Source organism: Sus scrofa, chromosome 8 (assembly GCF_000003025.6).
Source record: "Sus scrofa isolate TJ Tabasco breed Duroc chromosome 8, Sscrofa11.1, whole genome shotgun sequence".
NCBI classification, from domain to species: Eukaryota; Metazoa; Chordata; class Mammalia; order Artiodactyla; family Suidae; genus Sus; species Sus scrofa.
The window spans coordinates 10,442,232-10,466,849 of NC_010450.4; the positions used below are offsets into that span (position 1 = coordinate 10,442,232).

Below are 24,618 nucleotides of genomic sequence, written 5' to 3' on the forward strand. Positions count from 1 at the left end.
AAGGCCAGGACTATATGATGCTGTACTATTCATCTTCCTAAGAAAGCAGCTGACATTTTCTGTGGCTTAAACTTTGCTTTTCTTTTATGTGCAAAAATCGAGAGGGATAAAAGTAGGTGCAATGATGAATAAGAAGCAGCAAGAGAAACTTAACTAGAATATCCTTTAAGTGACCAATAATCATACACACTATTTATATAGTTGTTGTAAGTGCCAGACTGAATAAAAAGACTTTCCTTGACCCCTGAAGTCTGCCTTGAGCCATGGAAGATAGTAATAATAGTGCCTTTTGATAAATTTTATATATGTGTGCCATTGCTTCAATTTCTTTTTGTCTAGTCATGAGTGGGTTACTTTGAAAACCACCAGCAAAACCATTTGTCTCTATTGATGACAGAAGCTAGTATTTTATATTTGTAAGAAGTATTTCATTTTTATTTCACATTGTCAGAATATAACTTCATTTTGTAAATCTAGTTTCATCAAGTGCTTCACTGAATCTCTTGGTTTTTTAGTTTTCTAACTAAAAAATAGAGGATATAGAAACACAAGTCTGAGAAAACAGAAACTTAATAACTTTCTAAAGATTGTTACTAGCAACTGAGAGAAGAGGGGGAAAGGTGAGGATTTTAGTACCTATCTTATTTCACTATGCTATTTTAATATGGGGCTTCAGTTCTCTTGGAAAAAAAATAACCAATCTGTGATTTTAAGGTATTTTTGAAACTGTAGAGCAATTTAGGAGTCTTCTCTTTTTACAGGTTTTTCATTTTTTTTTAACCTTAGTGTAATTTATGTTTAATCTCAATGTAAATATCATAATCTAGGAAGTTCTTAGGAACAAGATATAAGAAATTCATGTTGCTTATCTTCTATCTCAGTTCATTAATTATCAAATGCGACTTTAAAAAGGGCAAAAATGTCTGCTTTTAGATAGAAACTTGCTACTACTCTTATATATCTCTATCCTCTGGGAGCCACTAAGATTTCCTCTACTTCATAGCTGCCTTCCACCATTAGAAGAAGGGAAACTCTTAAATGGTTTTAAGGCTTCTGGTAGAAGCCTTCTTTAGGACAAACAGACAGTTGTCACTCTTATCTGGCTTATTATGGGGGGGTGGGGGAATAACACCTGAATTTTCCTTTGAAATTACATGGCATTAGTAATTTTTTTAGTTGTCCTCTGTGAATAGTAGGATTCTGCTTTTAAAATTTTGCGTTTGATAGATTAAAAGTATAGCATTAGAAATAGCTATTGAAAAATTTTTATTTGAATTTGAAAGTATTTTAACACAGTAAGTAATAAAACATAGGAAAAAAAAAATACCAAAGGAGTGACTCAGAAAGGACTAGAAGTAGCCTGGCTCTCTTCCTCTTTCCGACTAATTTTTTCCTCTTCCTATGTTAAATGTTGTATCAGTATCACATTGATAACCTTTTAGCCACCAAGGACATCTTTCATGGGTTTCTTATTTTAGATTTGTTCCATCAAAGGAAGTCCCTTTATTCATTTATTTAGTCATTTTTTCTTTGAAAAAAAAACCCTCATACACATCAGACCTTTTGATGATGGGGTATATCACACTAAGTTGATATAATTTTTGCCAAAATATAGGACGTTGCTTTGTACTAGTGCAGTAGTGGGTGGACAGTATTATTTTCACAGGGCATTTTGACTTTAAGCCAATTTAGGAAGAATTACTTTTTCTTCTTTTCTCTTCTTTGGCTCACCTTTAATCTCAGTCCCAGAGCAGCTGTTTTCATTTTAAAGATTTCCCACTTGACTGCAGTAAAACCAAATTACTACCAGAATGAATTTATATATTTTAATATCTTTACGAATGTCAATATAAGAATTTTAAATCAAACTGACTTCAGATATTAACATATGAAATAATCTTAAGAATAATCAAAACTTAATTATATTGAAAGTAATTAAGAAAAAGCAAAGATTTGTTTCTTCAGTTTTCATGTGGATCCTGCCCCTACTCCTGTGTATCTCTGTACCCTGGGAGCCGTAAAGAGTTCTTCTACTTCATGGTGGCCTGGGGGCTAAACTTAGAAAGGAGAAAGACTCTCACTTGGCTCTTTTTTTTTGGTTCAGTGTCTTTTCCGTTCTGAGAATGAATATACTGGTCTTTGGAGTAGGTTGGGAAGTTGTGAAGAAGGGTGTGAAGTTAACTAAAACTTTATTTCTCAAACTAAAGTGTTTCTGTTAGTGCCATTTGTCCCTTTAATACAATATTAAAGGGCTTCTCTACTCCCGAAGGAGTAAAAACACGTAGAATATTTTAAATAGTAGAAATAAGGAACCTGTTTTATTTAGTGGTCCTAAACACCACAAAGACATCTTTTCTAGCAGGCAAGCCTAAAGCTTTATTTAGTAGATTGCAGTAGATTATATACAGAAGAAGAAAATTGGAGAAATAATTTTAAAAGGAGTGAAATTAATGAAGGTTTAACTAGATAGGTTGGAACTGTTCTGTACAGTTAACCATTTGTATTCATTTGCTATAATGAATAAGGAATTATTAATAATATATCATACCATGTGTTGCTTAAAAGTTGACCTAGGATTTTCTATTAGATTTAACTTGAACTCATTTGACTCTTTAACAGTCTTATATAGTACTCAGAGTAAGTACATACACCTTAATATCACCAGTACCAAGTCTTTTTATGATGACGTCAAGACTGAAATTTTTCATCTTTAATAAATACATTCTCTACATTTTTATTGATTATAATTTGCATACAGTATTAGTTTCAGATGTACAACATCATAACTCAATATTTTTATACATTACAAAGTGATTATCCTGATAAGTCAAATAACCATTTGTCATGATACAAAGTTATTACAATATTATTGACTGTATTCCCTATGCTGTACTTTACATCTCTCTGACTTGTTTTACAACTGAAAGTTTGTACCTCTTAATCTCTTTTACCTATTTCATTTATTCCCCCACCTCCTTTCACTCTGGCAACCTCCAGTTTATTCTCTGTGTCTGTGAGCCTGTTTCTGTTTATTCATTTTTGTTGTTTTTATTTGTTTTTTTTTTGGGGGGGGGGTGCTGCACCCACGGCATTTGGAAGTCCCAGGCCAGGGATCAAACCCACACTGCAGTTGGTTGCAGCCTGTGACATAGCAGTGGCAACACTGGATCCTTAACCCATTGTGCCAAAAGGAAAACTTCCTTTTATGTTGTTTTTAGATTCCACATATAAGTGAAATCATACAGTAATACAGTATCTCTGTCTTTGTCGGACTTATTTCATGTAATACCGTCTAGGTCATCCATGTAATATGACAAATGGCAAGATTTCATTCTTTTTTGTGACTAATATTCCCCTGCACACACACACACACGTGTTCTTTTTCCTTTCATCTTGTCTATTGTAAATAATCCTGCACTGAACACGGGAGTACATCTTTTCAAATTGGTATTTTCCTTTTCTTCAGGTAATACTCAGAATTGCTGGCTTGTAGGCAGCTCTATTTATAATTTTTTGAGGAAATCTCTATACTGTTCTCCACGGTACCTGCATCAGTTTATGTTCCCCATTAGCATTGCATGAGGGTTCCCTTTTCTCCACATCCACTCCAACACTTCTTGGTAACAGCCATTCTGACAGGTGTGAATTGGGATCTCATGTGGCTTTGAGTTCTATTTCCCTGATGATTAGTGATACTGAGTATCTTTTTGTGTATCCGTCAGCCGTCTGTATGTCTTATTTGGAAAAATTTTTATTCAAGTCCTCTGCTTATTTTTAATTGTTTTTTGTTGATACCAAGTTGATAAGTTTCATGTATATTTTAGATATCAAGCTCATATTGAATATGAGATTCCTTGGATCACTGTGAAAGCGTGAGTTTGATCCCTGGCTCATTGCAGTGCATTAAAGGATTCAGCCTGCAGCTCAAATTCAGCCCTTGGGCTGGGAACCTCCATATGCCATAGGTGTGGTCATTAAAAAAAAAATGTACGGCTCTGGTGTAGGTCGCAGACATGGCTTGGATCTGGCGTTGATAATGGCTGTGGCATATGCCAGCAGCTGTAGCTATGATTGGACCTCTAGCCTGGGAACCTCCATATGCTCCTATTAGTTCCTTGGAGAAATAGGCCTGATAGGAATTCTATCTGATTGAACTTGGGAGAGATCAGTGCTGGACTTACTTCTGTTGTTTTGATAGTTTTTTTAATCCTTGCATATTAAATAAAAACCATACTATCACACTGGTGGGTTAGTTAACCCAGTAGAGTAGCTGCTGGCATCTTGAAAGATGGGAGGGATATTCACATTCATTCTAGTAAGTAATGGCTTGTTTTGTGTTGCTTTCATTTTTAAAACAATCGGTAAATAAAAGTACAGGATATAAATTGACATCAAGGAGTCATGCTTGGCTTTAAGCTATGAATTGATTAATTTTGCACAAATGTTTTCTTTTCCTCTCCTGCCTAGCCGCATTGATTCCGGGCTTCCACAATAAGGCTAAAATCTGAAAAGCCAATTATAACCATCAATTTGGGGGCATATCATAGCCATCAGAGTTAGAATTAGTAATTGGCCATGACTTATCTAATTGCATACATCTTTGCTGCATATATACCTACACAATAGGAGACCAGATATTGGGGAATAACTATCAGTCTGTCATATGAAAATATTCCTAAATTCATCTTTAGCTCCATCCTCAGTTTAGGATGGTCGTAGCATAGTTTTTATTATTGATTATGTAGAGCGCAGTTTTTATAAGGCTCTAGAAAAGTCCCATGTATTCTATAATCATTTTATTAAAATATTTTGGAATAATTTGAATTGTGATTAACCATCACAAATGAGGCTCATATTTGTGGTGGTTGCATTTTTCTCACTACAAAACCTTTGCCAATTTTCCAGTTTGGGAGAAGGTGTATTTTTAGTCCTAGTATAGGAACAGGCATTCTCTAGTGTTGCCTTCACCTTAGAAGGATCTTGGTGATCTGTTAAAGAGCCCTGGCGACATGGAAGCCGTCTTATACTCCTTCACTGGCAATGACTGACCACCGTCGTGTATCCCTTTAGGCTCTTTCATCTCTTATTACTTCTTCTATCTCTAATCTTTATTGTAAGTACCATTTTACTTTTAAAATTTTTATTGTACATTTTACAGGGCTAACAATATAAGCTAATTTACTTACATTTGTGTTTGTATGTAGGGCTTTTGAGCACATGGTTAATATCTCATTTTTTTCTAAATTTTATCTTAATAAAGCCTTTGGAATGTTTCTGTGCTTTTGCTCAAGCAAATATAGTCTAAAGCTTTTTACCTCTTTTTTCTCCTCTACTCTTTTCTGTCTAAAACTATCCCATTAGTTATAAATCCTTTAAAGAACTCTAAAGGGATTACTCTAATCTCAGTTAACTGTTTTCATATTACATTATGTTATTTCTCATATTTTCTATTTTTGCCTTTTCCTGTTACAAAGTTTTACTTTGCCTTTCATTTGTATATATGTATATTTATATGCATGCATGTATGTACATACGTATATCCTATGCTATGTATATGTCCTGTGATATGTATATTATACTGTAATATGTATATATGCTTACATGTATATGTATATCATTACATACAGACAAGGGTGCATGTGCCCACATTTTTAGTTAAAATCACTGGAGTAGCATTTTTGTGTGACGTCTCATCATTATTGCCATGTAGCAGACTCAACAATTTCAAACTGGATTTATTTCATAATAATATATAGATAATATAAATGAAGCGTTTGGTGTCAAGATCAAGTGATAATTTCTAAAATAAAAAAAAAACCTACCACTTCAAATGGTGCAACCCCAATTACTATTTAAAATTGCTTTGACTATGGGGCTTGCTAATCTATCCCTAGTGTTTGTCTGTTGCTGGTTTTAACATCATGGAAATCTCAGCTTTAAGATTATTTATATGGAAAAATAAAAACACTAATTCTTGTGGCAGGTGCCTTAGAAACAACCATTCCAGCTCTTCTTTTAAAAGAAAACATTTTTAAAATTTCATAAGTAATTGCCATTAGATATTTATAAATTTCAATCTCAAGTTAAAGAGAAATTATAAAATGACCATTTCTTTGTATAGAAATTATATACAAGAGAAATTATTATCTGTAGTTATTCCTTTTTATTGGTAACTAAAATCATTTTATGAATATACCACAATTTGTCTACTTCCCTATCAATGGACATTTTGAGTTATTTTCTCTTTGGGGCCTATTATGAATAAAACTGTCATGAACATTTTTTTCCCTTTCTAATGTGTGTGTGTGTGTGTGTGTGTGTACACAAAAGCACTGATTTCTTTTGTACATATAACTAAGAGTGAAATTGCTGGTTCATAGAGTAAGTCTATGTTTAACTTTATTAGAAGCTAGCAAGTAGTTCACCAAACTTTATATTCCAGCAGAGTATAAGACTGATTTGGGGTTGTTAGCATTTTAATCATAGCCATGCTGATAGATGTATAAATGGCATCTCATTATGGTTTTAATCTGAATCTTCCTAGTGACTAAGGATGATATTGAAGTACCTTTTCATATGATTATAACTTATTCCATTATATTCTTTTGTAAGATGCCAGTATAAGTCTTTTGTCCATTTTTAATTGGGTTGTTTGTCTTCATTTATGGGAGTTCTACATTTGTCCAATTTTGTAGTCATTGCTTATCTTTTCATTATATTACCACTCTATCTTGATAAGCAGAAAAATATTTAATTCTAATAGAAGTCCAGTTGTTGTCTTTCGCATTAGTGCATTTTGGTCCTAAGGAATTATTGCCTATCCCCAAATGTCGTGAAGAAATACTTAGAAACTTTGCTTTTTTTTTAACTTTGACATTTAAATTTATGATCTTTCTTAAATTTATTTTGTGTATGGTATAAAAATAGGGATCAAGTTTCTTTCTCCTCCCCCAACTGGATTCCATTGTTCTGCCACCGTTTACTGAAATCTTCCTTTCCATATTGAACTGCATTAGTACTTTTCAAAAAGAGCAAGTGATGTGTATGTGTGGTTCTATTTCTATACTCTGTTCTGTTCTATTTATCTATGTGTCTATAGTAACATCAGTGTTATAGTCTTAATTGTAGCTAAACTAGATGTCTCAGAATTGGGCAGTGTAATGTAAATTTACTGACCTTATTTTTAGTGTGATTTTTTTTAATGTTTTGAGTCCTTTGATTGACCATAAATTATAGAAGTTGCTTATGGATTTATAGAAGATAGACCATGCTGAGATTTTGAATGAAATCATATTAAATCTATAAATAAGATAATCTGGAGAGAATTTGCATCTCACTTGTTGATGTCTTCTCCCTATCCATTTATTTTGGTCTTTTAAAATTCTCAGCAGATTTTTGTCATTTTCAATATAGAAGTCTTTACATATATTTTATTAAAATTATTCCTAGGCATTTTTTGAATTTTGATGGCATCAGAATGACAATATTTTTGTCTTTTTCCCAAAGGCTTATTACTGTCATTTAGAAATAAACTGGTTTTTATAAGTTGACTTTGCATTTATTTGTTCCCTAGCTAAATGCATTTATTTCTATTTCCTTGATTCTTTTGAATTTTCCATATACAATTATGTTCTTAGCAAATAAAGGCAATTTTACTTTTTTTTCCTTGCAAATATTTGAGATGTGAATTTATTTTTCTCATCTTACTGCATTCTGGTCCTACCTCCAGTGTAATGTTGCATATGGAATAGTAGAATATTAAGAGTGAACATCCTTCCAAACCTCAGAGAGAAAACGTTTGATAGTTTAATCATTAAAACTATAAACTCTGGGTTTTTTATTTTTTTATTTTTTTAATCAGATTGAGGAAATTCCCATTTTTTTCCAGTTTGCTGAGAGGTGTTTTTTTGTCATGAATAGCTGTTAATTTTATCAGATGTGTTTCCTACATCTGTGGAAATGTTTATATAGTATTTCTGTTTCCATTTTAGGTATTGAATTATAGTAATGATTTTCAGATGTCAATCAATCTTACGTTCCTGGGGTGAACCCTACTTACTCATGATGTATTTTCCATTTTTATATATTTCTGGATTCAATCTGTCAATATTTTCTTTAGGATTTTTGCCTCTATTCCATGAAAGATATTCATGTATAGTTTTCTGTTTTTATAATACTCTTGTCAGGTTTTAATATCAGGGTTACAAAACAAGTTAAGAAATTTATTCTGCGTTGATTGATGTCCCCTTTTTGATGTTTAGTATTGGTAATTTTAGCTTTCTTTTTTTATTCATGAACTTGATAAACTTTGCATGGAGGGATACTGATTTTATTTTTAAGTTTTTAAAGAGGCAATTTTTGCCATTATTGATTTCTTTGTGTGTTAATTTGTTTTCTGAGTCACTAATTTCAGTGTTTTATTTCCTTGACCCTACTCTCTTTGTATTTGTTATTCTTTTTCAGCTTATGTGGTAGAACTAGGATTATGTATTTTAAGCATAGCTTGTTTTCTAATATGCATTTAAAAAGTATAAATTTTTTTCTAAGTATGGAAATTTTCCTCTAAGTATATAGCTTTTACTACATCACACATTATATCTTGTGATTTCATTGTCATTCAGTTTCATTTTTTTCAGGTGTAAAAACCTGAAAGCGTATCCTAGTTTCATACCAAAGAGGGAGAAAGTTAATTTAATTTTGGTTGAATATTGTTGTTTAGTCCACATCATTTTATGATCAAATTCTACTTTTCTCAACACAAGTAATTTTACCTTCATTGCCAGTCATTTTCATGTATCATTCTTCGAAAATATGTCTAAATAACTACATGGAAGACATAATTATTTAGTGGTTCTCCTTTTATAGTCATTAATTTGGGTTGTAGGGAAGGATAATTAGAAAAATAAACGGAGTTTTGTTGATAATATATATTCAGTTAACTCTTTTTTTTTTTTTTTTTTTTTTTTGTCTTTTTGTCCTTTTAGGGCCACACCCATGGCACGTGGAGGTTCCCAGGCTAGGGGTCTAATCAGAGCTGTAGCCGCCGGCCTACGCCAGAGCCACAGCAACGCCAGATCCGAGCCGCATCTGTGACCTACACCACAGCTCATGGCAACACCAGATCCTAAACCCGCTGAACAAGGCCAGGGATCGAACCATCAACCTCATGGTTCCTAGTCGGATTCATTTCCGCTGCGTCACAACGGGAACTCCAGTTAACCCCTCTTTTAATGAATATTTGACTCTATAGCTTTTAGATCTTCTAGAAAGTGGTCATGATTTTCCAGCAATGAAGATTCTTGTTAGTATAGCCAGTTATGTGATATGTATTTCCATTACATCTTTTGTGCAGCTGAACTTTGGTTAATAGATTTCAGACATACAGATTATAGATTTTTGATAGTTATTAACTATAGCACTTATTATAGTTAGAATATTTTTATAGTTAGTAATGTAGAATAATTGTTAAAATATAGAATGAGTATACTACAATATTATAGTTAAAAAAATTTAAATCATTTTTGGGTCACCTCTGTTTTTGGCATTGCTTACATAGTGATTTTATTCATCATTGCATTCGGCATTTTTTTTTTTTTTTTGGTCTTTTTTAGGGCTGCACCTGTGTCATATGGAAGGTCCCAGACTACGGGTTCAATCAGAGCTACAGCTGCCGGCCTACACCACAGCCACAGCAATGGCAGATCCTTGACCCACTGAGCAAGGCTAAGGATTGAACCTGTGCCCTCATGGATGGTACTTCAGATTGGTTTCTGCTGAAATGGGAATTCCTCAAATAATCATTTATCTCTTTGCCTAAGAAGCTCTGTTTTTTTCTCGTTTTTTCTTCTTTTCTTTTTTCTTTTATGGTCGCACCTGTGGCATACGTAATTCCCGGGCTAGGGATGGAATCAGTTATTCACAATTAATATTACTTTTGATGGAACTTGATGGTGTTCATTTTTAGTAAAATAGTTGTATTTTGAAGAGCTTTCTTTCTCCATTGATCACAAAGAATATTGACATTTGTTTTTCATTGGTCCTTATTCTTGATAGCAATAGTTTGGGGAAAGCTAAATAAAGACAGAGTTACTCAGTGAACATGGGTGTCTTTCAGAACATCTTACTTAAGTTTGAATCTGCAGAATAATTTGTTTCCTATACCAAATATGATCTCTCCCTGTTTTTGGTCTTATAAACTTCAAACTCTTATTTCTAACATCTAGCTTTTATTCTCCTTGATTCAAATATGTTTCAGCCAACCTTGACTACTCTTTATTTCTTAAATAAATTCATTTTTCCTACTTTCTCTTACATTTCTCCTTCCACTTGAAAAATCTGTTTAAAGCCATGTTCTTACAAATACTTCTACTTAGAAATATCCTATCTTCTCTAACACCCTCAGTAAGTACCACTCCCTTTCCCTTTTTACCACAGATACTATTCAGTTTCACTTGGGGATTTCAAAAAATGACCCATTTATTACCCACATTATTCCCTTCCTCCAACATACTTCCTCTGCAGCATTTTCTTGCTTTCTTGTGAATATGTACCATAGTTATAAGTATAGAACTGATCTTTTCTAACTGTATACTTCTTGCGAGCAGGGAACTATATTTTACTAGGTCATTTTATTTATTTTTTTAATCCCCACAGATTCTAGCATCAGGATTGCTACAGAGGATTATACAGGATATGCCTATACAAGGACACACCCCTGAAGGGTGGGCTCAGATGGGAACTGAACTCTTAGAGGGGATGCCTCTTTCTGTTTTGCACATGTGCAGAAGCCTTTTCTGCCCTCTCATATAATTGACACACATGCAGTAAATTAATTCAAGGTCTTATATGCCAGTATCACTTGTGATCTTGCCCTTACTTACTGTAGTCTGCAAATGGCTTTTTATTGTCTTATCTACTGTCTGTGCCATTTCTTTCTGCCACCAATCTAATCACCCTCATACATCAGATTCTTGCTGCTTTCTATAAAAAATTGAAATGATCTAGTGTTTGTGATAGAATTGTCGTCATATGACTATGCTTATTTCTAAACCATTTTTCAGACACCTTCTCTCTTGAATCCAGATAATTAAACCTTTTAACTCTCTGAATTTTGCTTAGTTGTTTATGCCTATGTCACCTTCATTTTTAAGCCTTCAAATTTGTTGCTGTTTTTATGCCCAACTTCAGTTTATCATTTTCTTAGATCCGACATTCAAGTTATATTTGTTCTTATATTTTAGGTCGTTCTTCCCTTTTTCCAATAGATGATGGCTTGCTGGATGATGGCCACAATGATCAAGTTGGTGTTTTAAATTCACCCACATGTTACTCAGCTCATCAGAATGGAGAGCGAATAGAACGTTTCTCTCGAAAAGTTTTTGTTGGTGGTCTTCCTCCAGATATTGATGAAGGTAAAATGAGGATTAGGGCTCTAAAAAATCCAGATCTAAAATGTATTGTGAATGGGGGTATATAGTTTTTTTACCTCTAGAAATTCTCAGTTAAAATGGATGTCCATCTCTGTTTAAATATTTTCTCATCTGTTGAAATATAGATAATTGAACAAATAACTTTTTTTTAAGTTTCTTTATATCTTTTGTTACTGTGAGCATTTTTATAAGGTTTTCACTTATTTCATATGCCACTTATTTTTTAAATATAGAACATATTCAAATACATTAAAGTTTTTGTTTTATATATTTGTATAAAACTTAAAACATTTTCCATGACTGAAACACACATGTGTATGCGCACACACACATGCACATGGTATACACACATGATGAATTAAAGGTTATGGACCATGAAGCTTCACCTGCAATGCATGACAGTCAAAAATTCAGTCTCTTTAAGGGGAAATGTGCTCTTAGAAACAGGTAGGAAAGAGTATAAAACCCAAGTGGGTAATGGAAACAGAACATAAACGGGAAATTCAGGTTTTACAAAAACTAATAAACATATGTTAAGAATTATCATGTATAATAATAACGAAAGAAAAATAATTCAACATAAAGATCAAAATGCTGAAGTAAACTATATCTGTGAGGTTGTAGGAAATTTGCCACTTATTCACGACTTACTAATAGAGAATACATTGCAACATTTGGGGAAATTTTTCAGTTATGATTCAAATATTCACAGACTTACTCTATGTAAAAGTTAGTATAATAAGGTTTCCATGTGATGAAATAATGTAGAACATGTGATTGGATTTGACCTGTGTAACTGGCATGTTATCAGACCCTAGTATATTTAGGAGTATTAGAGATTTACATGTCTTGTTTCAGCAGACCTTTTTTCCTATAAGATTTTACTTTATCAAGCAGTAATGGATCTCTATTTAACTTGGTATAATGTTGGCATGTTTTTCTAGCCAGTGATAAATATGATTTGGTATACTATAAATCCATTAGTATCCATATAATATATAAAATTTTAGAAGTCATACTGAATTGATTATTCTAACCAATGTGCCACTTAAAAAATATTTTGACCAGGAGTTTCCATTGTGGCATAGCAGAAATGAATCCAGTTAGGAACCATGAGGTTGCAGGTTCAATCCCTGGCCTTGCTCAGTGGATTAAGGGTCCAGTGTTGTCATAAGCTGTGGAGTAGGTTGCAGATGCAGCTTGGATCCCACGCTGCTATGGCTATACAGCAGGCAGGCAGCTCTAGCTCCAGTTCAGCCCCTATCCTGGGAACCTCCTTATGCCATGGGTGCAGCCCTAAAAAGAAAATATATATAAATTGATGTATAAAACTTAATATATATAAATAAATATATATACATAAAACTTAACAGCTATTATATATATAAGACAGTATATATATATATTTATAAAGTTTTATGTGTAAATATATATACATCAAACTTAACAGCTATTAAGTTTTATGTATATATATATTTATACATCAAACTTAACAGCTAATATAGACTAAAATAGCTGTTAAGTTTTATGTATAATTTTTTGAGGATATTAGATATGTTTCTATTGTTTATTTTCTACTTAGGCTCTTTGGTGCTTTAGAATATTGTCTTTAAAAAGCATATAAAATACCGGATTTTTAGAATGCATCATTAAAACTAATTCCTAATGTGCATTATTTTTGTACTTTATTAAGATGAAATAACTGCTAGCTTCAGAAGATTTGGGCCTTTGGTGGTAGATTGGCCTCATAAAGCAGAAAGCAAGTCCTATTTTCCACCAAAAGGTAAGAGATTTTTTTTCTAATACTTGTTGGGGAATAAGTTATATGAGAGCAAAAGAGATAATATCAATTACTTTGTGTTTTCTTTTCTCTTAGAATTGACTATGAGGACATTTTTCTGTAAAAACTAATAGAGGAATTTGTAGAGGCTGGTAACATGTATCAAGTGAAGCAGAATGGCTCTAAGAACCATTCCACTTTCACTTGAAAGCTAGTCAGGAATCGTAAGACTTATTAATGCATTCTCTATAATTATCGTATAATGATTTCAGAGGCTCATGTATCAATAAACGTATGTGTATTTTCTCTGTCCGAATATTCTAAGTAACTTGGGTACAAACATAAAGATGTCTCTCCGCTCAGTGAAATTAAGAAATGTGTTAAGTGAGAATAAAATGTAAACCTAAGAATATTTTAAATGCTGCAAGATGTACCTAAATGTTCCACATAATAGCAGATAACAAAAGAGCAGCATATACTCTTGGTGAATTTAGATAGAGAAAATGAATGCTAAGGAAAAACCCTGATTACAGAAAGAGATAAAATGTGAAGAGGATGCCTAGATGTATTAGTTACGTATTGCTAGAATACTGCTGGGACCCATCGCCAGAGTGCAAGAATCACAAATTGAGCTGTCATTCCCTTGAGCAAAGCAGTGCCGCCACTGTCAGTGGAAGAGGAAAGATCCCTGCCCATGGTGAGCAAGGAGGCACGGGGAGAGAATTAAACAGGAATCTAGTCAGTCACATTGCTAATGGCAGATTCTTTGAAGTGAATAAAAGAAAGGAGAGGTTGAAAGACTAGTCTTAACTATACTTTGAGTATCAAATAACTTTAATTATAGGTTAAAATTAATTATATTTTCTAAAATACAGTTTTAGAAACAAACAAAAAAACCACACTATTACTCTATGGCTGAGTGGATTTTCAAGACTGGGAAAAAACTCCAGTAGATCTGTTGAACAACTGATTTTGGCTCTGGGAGAGGGAACATGTTAGAGTTACTTGCAAATAAAAAATAGCTAAGGGTTTCTGGTGATAAATTATATGGGCCATCTCTACTTTTTGTCATTAAAATTATAAAACTTCCATTACTGATTCTTGTAGATTTTTAAAGAAAGGGAATAATGTAGCATTTGTTTTTTTTTAATACCTTAAGATCTTTATTTACAGAATTCTTTGAGCAGGGATTATGAATCCCAGGCCTATTTGAGAATCTAGTTAAAGCTACAGACATCTCTCCATATACTCTAAATTTTCACATGATTTTGGAATTTACTAGATTTGGAAATCCTGAATCTTTAATTTAGAGAGAAAATTACCTCCATATTGATGTATATGTTCATTTCGTAGCTTACTTTGAATCTGTTGTTGAGAATGGCATGGTCCTGTCCTTTTATCATGTTCATTTTACTGAGTGTTCAATGAAATTCCAGTTGGATTCTAATGTTCCTGCCTCAGTTACCATCTTCCCCTGTTCTGACTATTTCAGGCGTAAGACTAGTCTGTCCACACCTCTGGCTCTCTCCAGTTTTTCTCCCACAGAATAACTAGAGTAATAGCTCTGAAAACTCATCTGATGGGGCTACTCCTTGCTCCCTGTTTAAAACCCCTCGCTTAGTATAAAGGCAAAAATCACTTGCCCTCCAGCCCTCCCCATCCCTTTCTTCTCCCAGGTTTTCTTGCTACTTTCTAGCTCAGCAGACTGGCCTTGCTCTCTCCTGCCTGAGGACTTTTGTGTTTGGTGTTCTCTTTGCCCGAAGGCTTCCCCTGTCCCTTCATCTCTACATCCCCTGTTTATCTCGGTTTAAATATCAATTGCTGGTGAGAAGCCTTCAGAACTGACCTGATGAGGTCAGACCCTCCTATGGTGGGTCCTCCTAGCACGGTCCCCTTCATAGCACGCCTCATAGCTGCAGTATTACAGTTCTAACAATTTTACAGTATGTGATTGCTTTATTAATGTCAGACTGTGTCTTATATTTATAGTCTCAGTAATTCATGGATTGAGAGTTGCCCAATAAATAATATAAACAACTATAAATACTATAAGATGGTATATCCTTCGACCTGAAATAAGTAAGGGAAATCTTCCCTGAGAAGTTTTAACCTAAATCTGAAAGATACCATGTGATTCATAGAGATGAAAAATTTGTTCAGAAGATTTCCTGGCAGGAATTGAAGTATCACTTCTGAAAGCAGTTAGAGTTAGGTTTTGTCAAGACAGATACATGTTTTTCTGCATGGGTCTCTTGGTCATATACAGGGTGAACAATAAACCTAGAAAAATAGGCACTAATTTAATGAAACACTGTAGTTGCCATCTCTGTTTCTCTTGCTGCCATTATTGTTGTTACTCTGGTTTCTGTGGTTGTTGTTTCTTTTCTCAAACTGAAAACAAAAAAAAAAAAAACAAACAAACCAAAAAAAAAGCACCAGCACATCAGAGTATTTTGGTATATATATAGTTAATTGTAGTCAAAGACCAATGTTCCTGAATCTTAAGCTTTTAATCATTTTTGTCATTGTCATTATTCATCATTTTCCATGGTTTAGAAAGCAGTGGTTTAGATAGCAGTTGATGATGCTATCTTGTAATTAAGGCAGTGACTTGAGCACCTGGATACTGAGCCACACTTAATACATACCTGTCCTTTGCAGCGAATAAAGTTCAACCTATGTGAATATTAGTTTGCTCTAATAAATTCTAAAGAGCTATTAAATGGTATTTTTGGTAAAGGTATTTTAATATTTAATGGCTTGCCTTGTCTAGATCATAATTTACCTGCTGTATTGCTTAATTTTTACGATATAAACATTTCTTCCCTAATAATCACAAAAATAAGCAATATTAAAATATTAATATCAAAAATTAACACCGTCAGAGTTCCCATTGTGGCTCAGCAGAAACCAATCCAACTAGCATCCATGAGGATGTGGGCTCAACCCCTGGCCTTGCTCAGTGGGTCGAGGATCCAGTGTTGCCATGAGCAGTGGTGTAGGTCACAGACACAGCTTGGATCCTGTGTTGCTATGGCTGTGGTGCAGGCCTACAGCTGTAGCTGCGATTCAGCCCTTAGTCTGGAAGCTTCCATATGCTGCAGGTACGGCCCTAAAAAGCAAAAAAAAAAAAAAAAAAAAAATTTAATACCTTAAAACTTAACATTAAAAAATCGAATTTAGGGGGTTCCCTGGTGGTCTAGCAGTTAAGGATCTGGCATTATCATTGCTGTGGCACAGGTTCAAACCCTGGCCCAGGAATTTCTGAATGCCATGGGTGCAACTGAAATAAAATATTTCAGTACTATTTTAGTAAGTTGCTCTTATAGCCCCTCAATTATTACAAAACAATTATAACTTGCAAAACTTTAGCTTACATCAAAATTAAAGCCTTCACATAAAGAAAAGCAGTCTTTTTTTTTCCAAGCCTATTTACATTTTTTTCTAGCAATTAAAAAGGCCTAAGATGTGTTTTTAATCTTGTATAATCATACCCTCGGGAGGTTCTGTTCATGTAGATTGGTTTGATGCCTTATTTATATAATCAGGTATTATAATTTTATTAAAATGAAGAACTTTTTCTGTGTCATATCAGACCTTTGAGGCATTAAAAGCCACTGTTGGCAATAAGCTGTGTTTTCTGAATTTCTAATAAAACATGACCCCACACTTCTCATTGTTTAATGGAACAGACGTGCTTGGTCTGCTTGATGACTTCGTCATATTGGGACTAGATTACAGGGCTCTCTGTTTGCACAGAAATCTTGACAACGAAAAGTGATATTTTTAGGTCACTTACAGTTACCCACTACTGGGAATAATCCCATAATAGTAAACTTGCAAATGTTGATGCTTTCTTTTTATAACAAAGTCTATTCTGCCTGCTTCGGCATACATAGTATTTGGTTAAAGATTGACGGTTGGTTGTCACAAGGAAAGCAAGAAGGGCATATTTCCAAAAGTTACAGGAATCTAAGCAAGAACTTGGATCCAAACTGCAAACATTTTCTTTCTCCAGACTGTTTGAAAAAGAAAAAAGAAAAAAAAAAAAAAAAAAAAAAAGACATGTTCCGTAGCTCTTTCACCTTGAGGCTTGATTTAAAAGTTCTGACCCATCTCATAGAAAGTTCCTGTTGTAGCTCAGTGGTTAATGAATCCGACTAGGAACCATGAGGTTGTGGGTTCGATCCCTGGCCTCACTCAGTGGGTTAAGGATCTAGCATTGCCGTGAGCTGTGGTGTAGGTCACAAACATGGCTCAGATCCCACGTTGCTGTGTCTGTGGTATAGGCCGATGGCTACGGCTCCTTTTCAACCCCTAGCCTGGGAATCTCCATATGCCGCAGGTGTGGCTCTAGAAAAGACAAAAAAAAAAAAAAGAAGAAGAAGAAACTTGTTTTATTCCAAATTCCCTAAGGAAGCTTTCTTACTGTCCTTTGGAAGTTGTCAGGGTGATTACAGAATTTTCCCTCTATCTACAGATATGTATATATTCCTGGGCCTTTCCACATGTGCTCTTCCCATGGGTCCAGAGTTTACTCTTCAACTTGTCTTGCCCTGAGGGCATTTAAAGGAAGCTTCAGCCCTGCTATGCTCAACTGGTTACTCCTGCCAAATTCTTTCAGACAGTGTCATGGGAGACCGTGGGGCTGATCTATGGGGTTGGCTAATCAACAAATTACTTGTTTATGTGACTGACTTTGGGGCAGTAATTTAACCACTTGATACCTCATGGTATTTTGGTTTGTTTGTGTGTTTTTTTCTATAAATTGGGAATAATGTTTCAAAGACTTATTGTGAGAATCAAACGAAATAATTCATGCAAAGCTCCTAGCGCCTTATCAAACAGTAAGTAGCTAATTTGCCGAGTGTCTGTTTTTGTGGGTATTTCATAGGCCGTTGCGTTCTCCTACAGAAAGCATAACAATTCTAGTCCTATTTTATAGTTTTGTGTTTTTTTTTTTCCTTTTCCAAAGGCATGTATTTTCCAAACAGTACTGTAATTTGGGCTGAAATCACTTACCTTGACATATTGCCTCATTTTTAATGGTTATTACAGGCTATGCCTTCCTTCTCTTTCAAGAAGAAAGCTCAGTTCAGGCACTAATTGATGCTTGTATTGAAGAAGATGGAAAACTCTATCTGTGTGTTTCCAGCCCTACCATCAAGGACAAACCTGTAAGTAAATGCGACTCAAACTTTAAGCTACAAGTGGAAGTTTTCCAAAAACTGTTAGTGAAAAAATAAATAAAGTGCTATGTTAAAAGTTCAATTGTACTTTAAAAAAAAAAACAATGGGATAAAATTTGGACAGGAAAATTCATCTGCAACAGAGCAATTTTTTCCTAAAACCTGCAGCAATTTGTGCTTCTATGCAATTGGAGTAAAATATAAAATATTGGTTAAAAAATATCAAGAAAGTGAAAAGACAACTCAGAATGATAAAAGTATTTTCAAATAACTTATCTGGTAAGGAACTTGTATATAGAATATGTAAAGAATGTATATGACTAAATATAAAAAGACAGTACAATTAAAATATGAAAAAAATTCAAATAGTTTATAGTATCTAGATGAAAAATATTAACAATTTGTTCCCAAATCCATCTATCCAAAATTTTGAGCAAAAAAGCACCACTGTTAATTGGCATGAAGTTCATCAGCTATTAAAGGAGTAAGATCTAATATAGTAATGTCATTTTCTTTTCATAGGTTCAGATCCGTCCTTGGAATTTAAGTGATAGTGATTTTGTGATGGATGGTTCTCAGCCTTTGGATCCTCGAAAAACAATTTTTGTTGGAGGTGTTCCTAGGCCATTAAGGGCTGGTAAGTATAATGTTAAAAGATTTTGTTTTTTAAAAAACGTTATTTAAAGATGAATTGATTCAGTAAATATTTGGTACCTATTGTATATATGGCACAACTGGGTGGGCAAAGGGCAGATTCTCTTGCTCCAATAGTGGCTTGCTAGAGAATTCTGGGACAGAGTCTAGGAACTGTTCTTGAGAGCATCAGGCACCTGGAGAATTGGTACTCATCTATCAATATTTATAGCTAACTCCAGATGGACTCTACAAGAAAAATCCACTCAAATACTTATGACCTTTTAAGTATAACTCTCTAAGATACGAGAATTTGGGATCTGTTTATGTAGGATGACTCTGATATATGAAGAAAAAATAGGGGACTTCTCAAATGGTGCTTTAGATAAGTAAATGGTGAACTTATGTTCATCAATAACCAAGAACCAGAGATCTACCAGAAATGTCATATGAGAACATAATTACAGATGTAAATGCCCACTATACAAGGAAGGTTTATGATACGCTGTACCCTTGTGAAGTGTGGGAACCTTCCATCACATCCTCTTCCAGTGTAGGAGATGATGGTAAAGAACTACTCACACACGTAAAGACTTAGAGACATGATTACTACAAAGAAGGACCGCAGGGAATCAAAGAGCATATAGCAAGGAAATGTGATGTCATCGGATATTTTAATGATACTTGGATTAGAGCTGACACATACAGATTGAAGAGAAGGAGCAGGGTTGGGTGGGAGGAGGACTGTGAGGAGAATGTTTCAGACGAAAGGAGCAGCATATTTGAAGCTCTTCAGGGGAGGAGAGCAGAGTGTGTTGGAGGGACTGAGGGGAGTCCAGAGGTGCTGCCCAGGGTGTGACAAGTGGGCAGACACTGGAAGATGTTGAAAGAGTAAATAAGAGTCAGATCATGCAAGTCTAATAGCTCATTTGGTGTTTATTCTCAGAACAGGGAAACCAATGAAGAGGTTTTATTAGGTTGGTTTTTTTTGTTTGTTTGTTTGTTTGTTTGTTTGTTTTCTGGTCATGGCTTACAGCAGCTTGGTTTCCATCTCAGTTCCCAGACCAGGGATTGAATTTGAGGTGCAACAGTGAAAGTGCCCAAATACTAACCATTAGAACATCAGGAAACTCCCCCTTTAAGAAAAACTTTTAGTGAGAGTTTTTAAGTAAAGGAGAGACATGATCATATTTGCATGGGGGAGAGGGAGCATTGTTTGTTTGTTTTCTTTTTACAGTCATACCCGAGGTATATGGAAGTTCCCAGGCTAGGAGTCGAATCAGAGCTGCAGCTGCCAGCCTACCCCACAACCACAGCAACACCAGATCCTAGCTGCATCTGTTACCTACTCTGCACTTTGTGGCAGTGCAAGATCCTTAACCCACTGAACCAGGTCAGGGATCAAACCCATATCCTCACAGACGCTATGTTCTTAACCTGCTGAGCCACAATAGGAACTTGCATTTTTTAAAAACCAGTTTAGCTGATGACTCGTGGAAGGAGGGGTTGAGTTGAGAGTAGATTTAGGTAGGCCAATTTAAGAACGAGTCTATTATTGCGGTCCAAGAGACACATCATGGTGGCCTAGGTGAGTGATAGAAGTGGTGGAAGAGCCAAGTGAACAGATGACACAGATACTTATAAGGTAAATGCAAAGGCTAAATCTCAGCCTTTAGTCTTGAGCTACCTGGTAGACAGTGGTACTGTTACTGAGAAGATAAAGAATACTAGAGAAAGAGCAGGTTGGAAAGAAGATTGTGGTATTGGTCTTGAAAGCCAGCTTGTGCCACCATCCAGAGCTCTGAAATAGAAATTTCAGTTTAGTCATTGGTATCTGCTAAATGTTTAAGAGAAATCACTCTTGTTGTTATGAAAATAAAACAGAGTAAGGTAGGAGGGAGAGGGCGGGGATCAGAAACAAAGACATAAGGTATTCCCATGATCTAGATGATGAAAAATAATACCTTAGAAAAAGATATTAGTGATGGAGGCAAAGGGATTGGATTCTAGTTATGTCTTGAAAATCATGTTCACGGGATTGCATGTGCAATGAGTTAAAAAGGAAATAGAGGTGATGAAGCCAAGGGTCTTGAGTTAGCAACTTCACCTTTTCCATAGCCCAGCGAGCCAGCAAAAACTCACTGGAAAGGTTTAATCAGATGGCAGAAGATCAGGAGTGCCATTTTGAACACATTGAGTGATGCAGTGTCTGCTAAGTATCACTGTGGCTTGTCCAGTAGACAGTTGAGTTGTCCAGTTCTTCTGTAGTGAAAACAGATGGGCTCTAGTGTACAAGAGGAGAGGAAGGATTGGCTTTAGAAAAGAGCATTATCCTCTTGACTTTTGCCTGTCTTTGAAAAAAAAAGGTACTTAAAAATTGTTGATTTGATTGTGTTCGCCCTCATTTGATGTGAACTTCTTTTCCTTTTCAAGTGGAGCTTGCTATGATCATGGACCGGCTGTATGGTGGTGTTTGTTATGCGGGAATTGATACAGATCCTGAGCTGAAATATCCAAAAGGTGCTGGTCGAGTTGCTTTCTCCAATCAGCAGAGCTATATTGCTGCCATTAGTGCTCGGTTCGTTCAGCTTCAGCACGGTGATATTGATAAACGCGTAAGTTGAATATTGGAAAGCCACTAAGTCCTATATAATAAGGTGCTGATCCAAAGCCTACTACCCTACAGAGTAAATATAATCCAAACAATGAGGGTTCGTTTTTTAATACTCCTTTAGCTATTAGAGGTGGAGTTTTATATCAGAATATCTCTAAATGTAAAATTCCTGACCAGACTTTAAACATTAGGTGTAATATGCAAAATGTCCTTTTAAAGGCATTTTGAAAAATTGTATCAGCCGACAAGTCTCACTGTCCTTCTGACCATGGAGACAAGCTTGTTATAAGAACTTGTGCTTTAGAGCCAGATACCTGGGGTCCCATTTCCACCATCTACTCCATAACCCTGGACAAGTTAACCCTCTTTACACCTTTTTTCCTCACTTATAAAATGGAAAACAGTAATAGTATCTCTGTCACAGTTACTTTGAGGATTAAGTGAATTCACATATGTAGCACAGAGCTTGAGACTGTTAAGTGTTATTTGTTTTTCACTTATTGTAAAATATAAAATAAAAACACATTGTGTATATTTTCCTAAATATATGCAATAACAAATATGTGAGTAAGCAAAATATACAAATAAACTAAACACATAAGGTGATCGTCCTAAACTTTATTTACTCTTTAGTAGCATGGCTTAGGTTGTCACAATAAAAGCTTTTAGGAAGTCTTATGAATGGTAACTGAAAGCTACCCTGCTGAATAATTTCTAATGCCAGTTATAATCCAAAATAGGAGAAAGGAGTGACCAAAACTCAGCTATTTTCTTTACACATCCCTTTCATACTAAAATCTGTGAGTAGTTCCTGAATAATCATGTTTACATTTATAGTACAGAGGAAATATATACTAAAAATATGAGGTAAATTGACTTTTTTATATCCAATATAATCTAACTTGAGTGGGTTTTTATTTTCCCAATGTAGCAAGTTCTTGAAGCTTCTTCTCTGAGGGTGTTTTTATATTAGAAGACTATTTGGGGAGTAAGGGAGCTGGTCAACTCATACCAGTTGGCTGGACCATGGACTCTGGAAGTAGTCACCAATTTAATTATCAAATGATACCATTTAGAAAAGAAGTACAACATAAGTTCAGTTCACATATGCAAAGTGACATTTTTGCTTGCATTGTTAATTAAAATGTTGCCCCCCCAAAAAGAAAAAAAAATGTAAGTATCCAAGGAAAAGGACTCAGCTTTTATTCAGACATACTCTGAAAATTTTTTAAACTGATTTGAACCTTACCACTCTCCTCATCCAGTGGTTTTCAGCCTCCACTGCACATTAAATTCACCTGGGAACTTAGACAAACCTTGACATCTGTGTCCCACCCCCAGAGAGTCTGCTGTAATTGGTCTGGGACAGAGTCCGGCAGCAGTGGTTTAGAAAGCTCCCAGGGCAACTCTGATGTCCAGCCATGCTTTAGACCACTGATCTAGCCTAACACCCAACTTATGCAGAGAGGAGACAGGGTCACAGATGAAGTTATTTATACATTATGTAACTGTAGTTGTTCAATATGCAGAAGCAGAGGGGAAAAGATTGTTGCAGCGTCATATCTCATACCTCTTTGTTTCCAAAATGGTAGTGGAGGACCAATTATTTGGGGCAGAGTTTTGGTTCTTAAAAGAGAAACCTCGTTGCAAAGCAAGCGAGTTGAGAAACACTCACCTCCTTAAAAAGACATTAAACTACTTGAGAGAAAAGCTTATTTTTTAAGAAATGTGCTCCTAAGGTAAGTTTTGAACTTTATTTGAAGGAATTTGAGTCTTAACTATTTTACAAGTTCTTAATTTTGCTTATACAAAAAAAAAATTAAAACATTAATTTTTATAACTTTCACCTCTAATGTGAATATAGTTATTAAAACATTAAAATATTAAATTTAAATTTATGACTGATAATACTTATTTGAAGGGAATTAAAATTGCATATTCAACTGGCTTATGAACACTTTTATGATAGCTTTTATGATAGCTGTGAAGAATAATCACCACAAGTGTGTAAATTATTTTAGTTTTGTGTGTTATTACATGAGGGGTATAATTCACTATGACCTCTGATAGTTATTGAAGTGAACTGTGTTACACTTCAAGCTGGCTGCTTATTATTCTGTTAGTTATGAAGTGACAGAGGATCACAGATAGCGCCTCTCAAGTGAAAGGGAAAGACGTCATAGTGGAAAATAAGAATAGTCTAGAAGCAGCGAAACTCTCTTTCACACATTCAAGAATTGTTAGAGATTTTTATTAATCACAAATAGCTTTTGATTGTGTTTAAAATCATAAATTTGAAATCCTGTTTTTCAGCTTTGAAGTTTCGATTTCGAGTTAAGTAAATTAGCTTCATAAAATATATAGAATTTAAAAATACAAATAATTGAAATCATTGCTTTTGTAAAAGTTATTCAATAGTTTTACATTAAATCACTCCTGAGCACATGACATTTTATGAGACATTATGGAAATGAAGTACAAAGCATAAATATTGTCTTCAGTTTGCTTAAAACTGTATGATAACGGAAATAAAAAACCCTGAAAGAGAAACCCAGAAAACATATGTAAATTGACATTTACCCAAATATTTATGTAGTTTCTACTTTGTGCTGGATGTGCTGCAGGCAGGGAGTACTGAGTGTTAGCAAATGGACAAGGTCCTTGTGCTCGTGGAGTTTATCCTCTAGTGAAATGAAATCCAGTAATTGTCACTCTGCCTTGATCTACTCTTTGGTTATAGTGATGCTTTTCCTTAATTCTGGTTATAATGATGAAAGTAATGAATCAAAAATAGCAGCCTGCTAATCAAGATAGAATCCATAAAGGAAAAAATTGAGAGATAAAGATTGAGCATACAAATTTTAGCATTTGTGTCAAAGATCATTTTAAGAATCAAAAGTCGATGGAAAAAAAGTTTAAAAATCTTTAGGTGGCCAAGAGAACTTATAAATTAGTTTCAAAAGAGAGAGCACC

General features: G+C 34.6%; 1 protein-coding gene across 9 annotated transcripts in view; it reads left to right on the forward strand.

Annotated features, from left to right (window-relative positions):
* CPEB2 (cytoplasmic polyadenylation element binding protein 2) overlaps positions 1 to 24,618 on the forward strand; it is a 70,792-nt gene that overhangs the window by 40,882 nt on the left and 5,292 nt on the right. For all 9 annotated transcript variants that reach the window (XM_021100322.1, XM_021100324.1, XM_021100320.1 and 6 more), the window contains 5 exon segments: positions 11,241 to 11,411; positions 13,123 to 13,212; positions 18,268 to 18,386; positions 18,921 to 19,035; positions 21,465 to 21,646. In XM_021100322.1, coding sequence (XP_020955981.1) covers positions 11,241 to 11,411; positions 13,123 to 13,212; positions 18,268 to 18,386; positions 18,921 to 19,035; positions 21,465 to 21,646 — 677 coding nt within the window.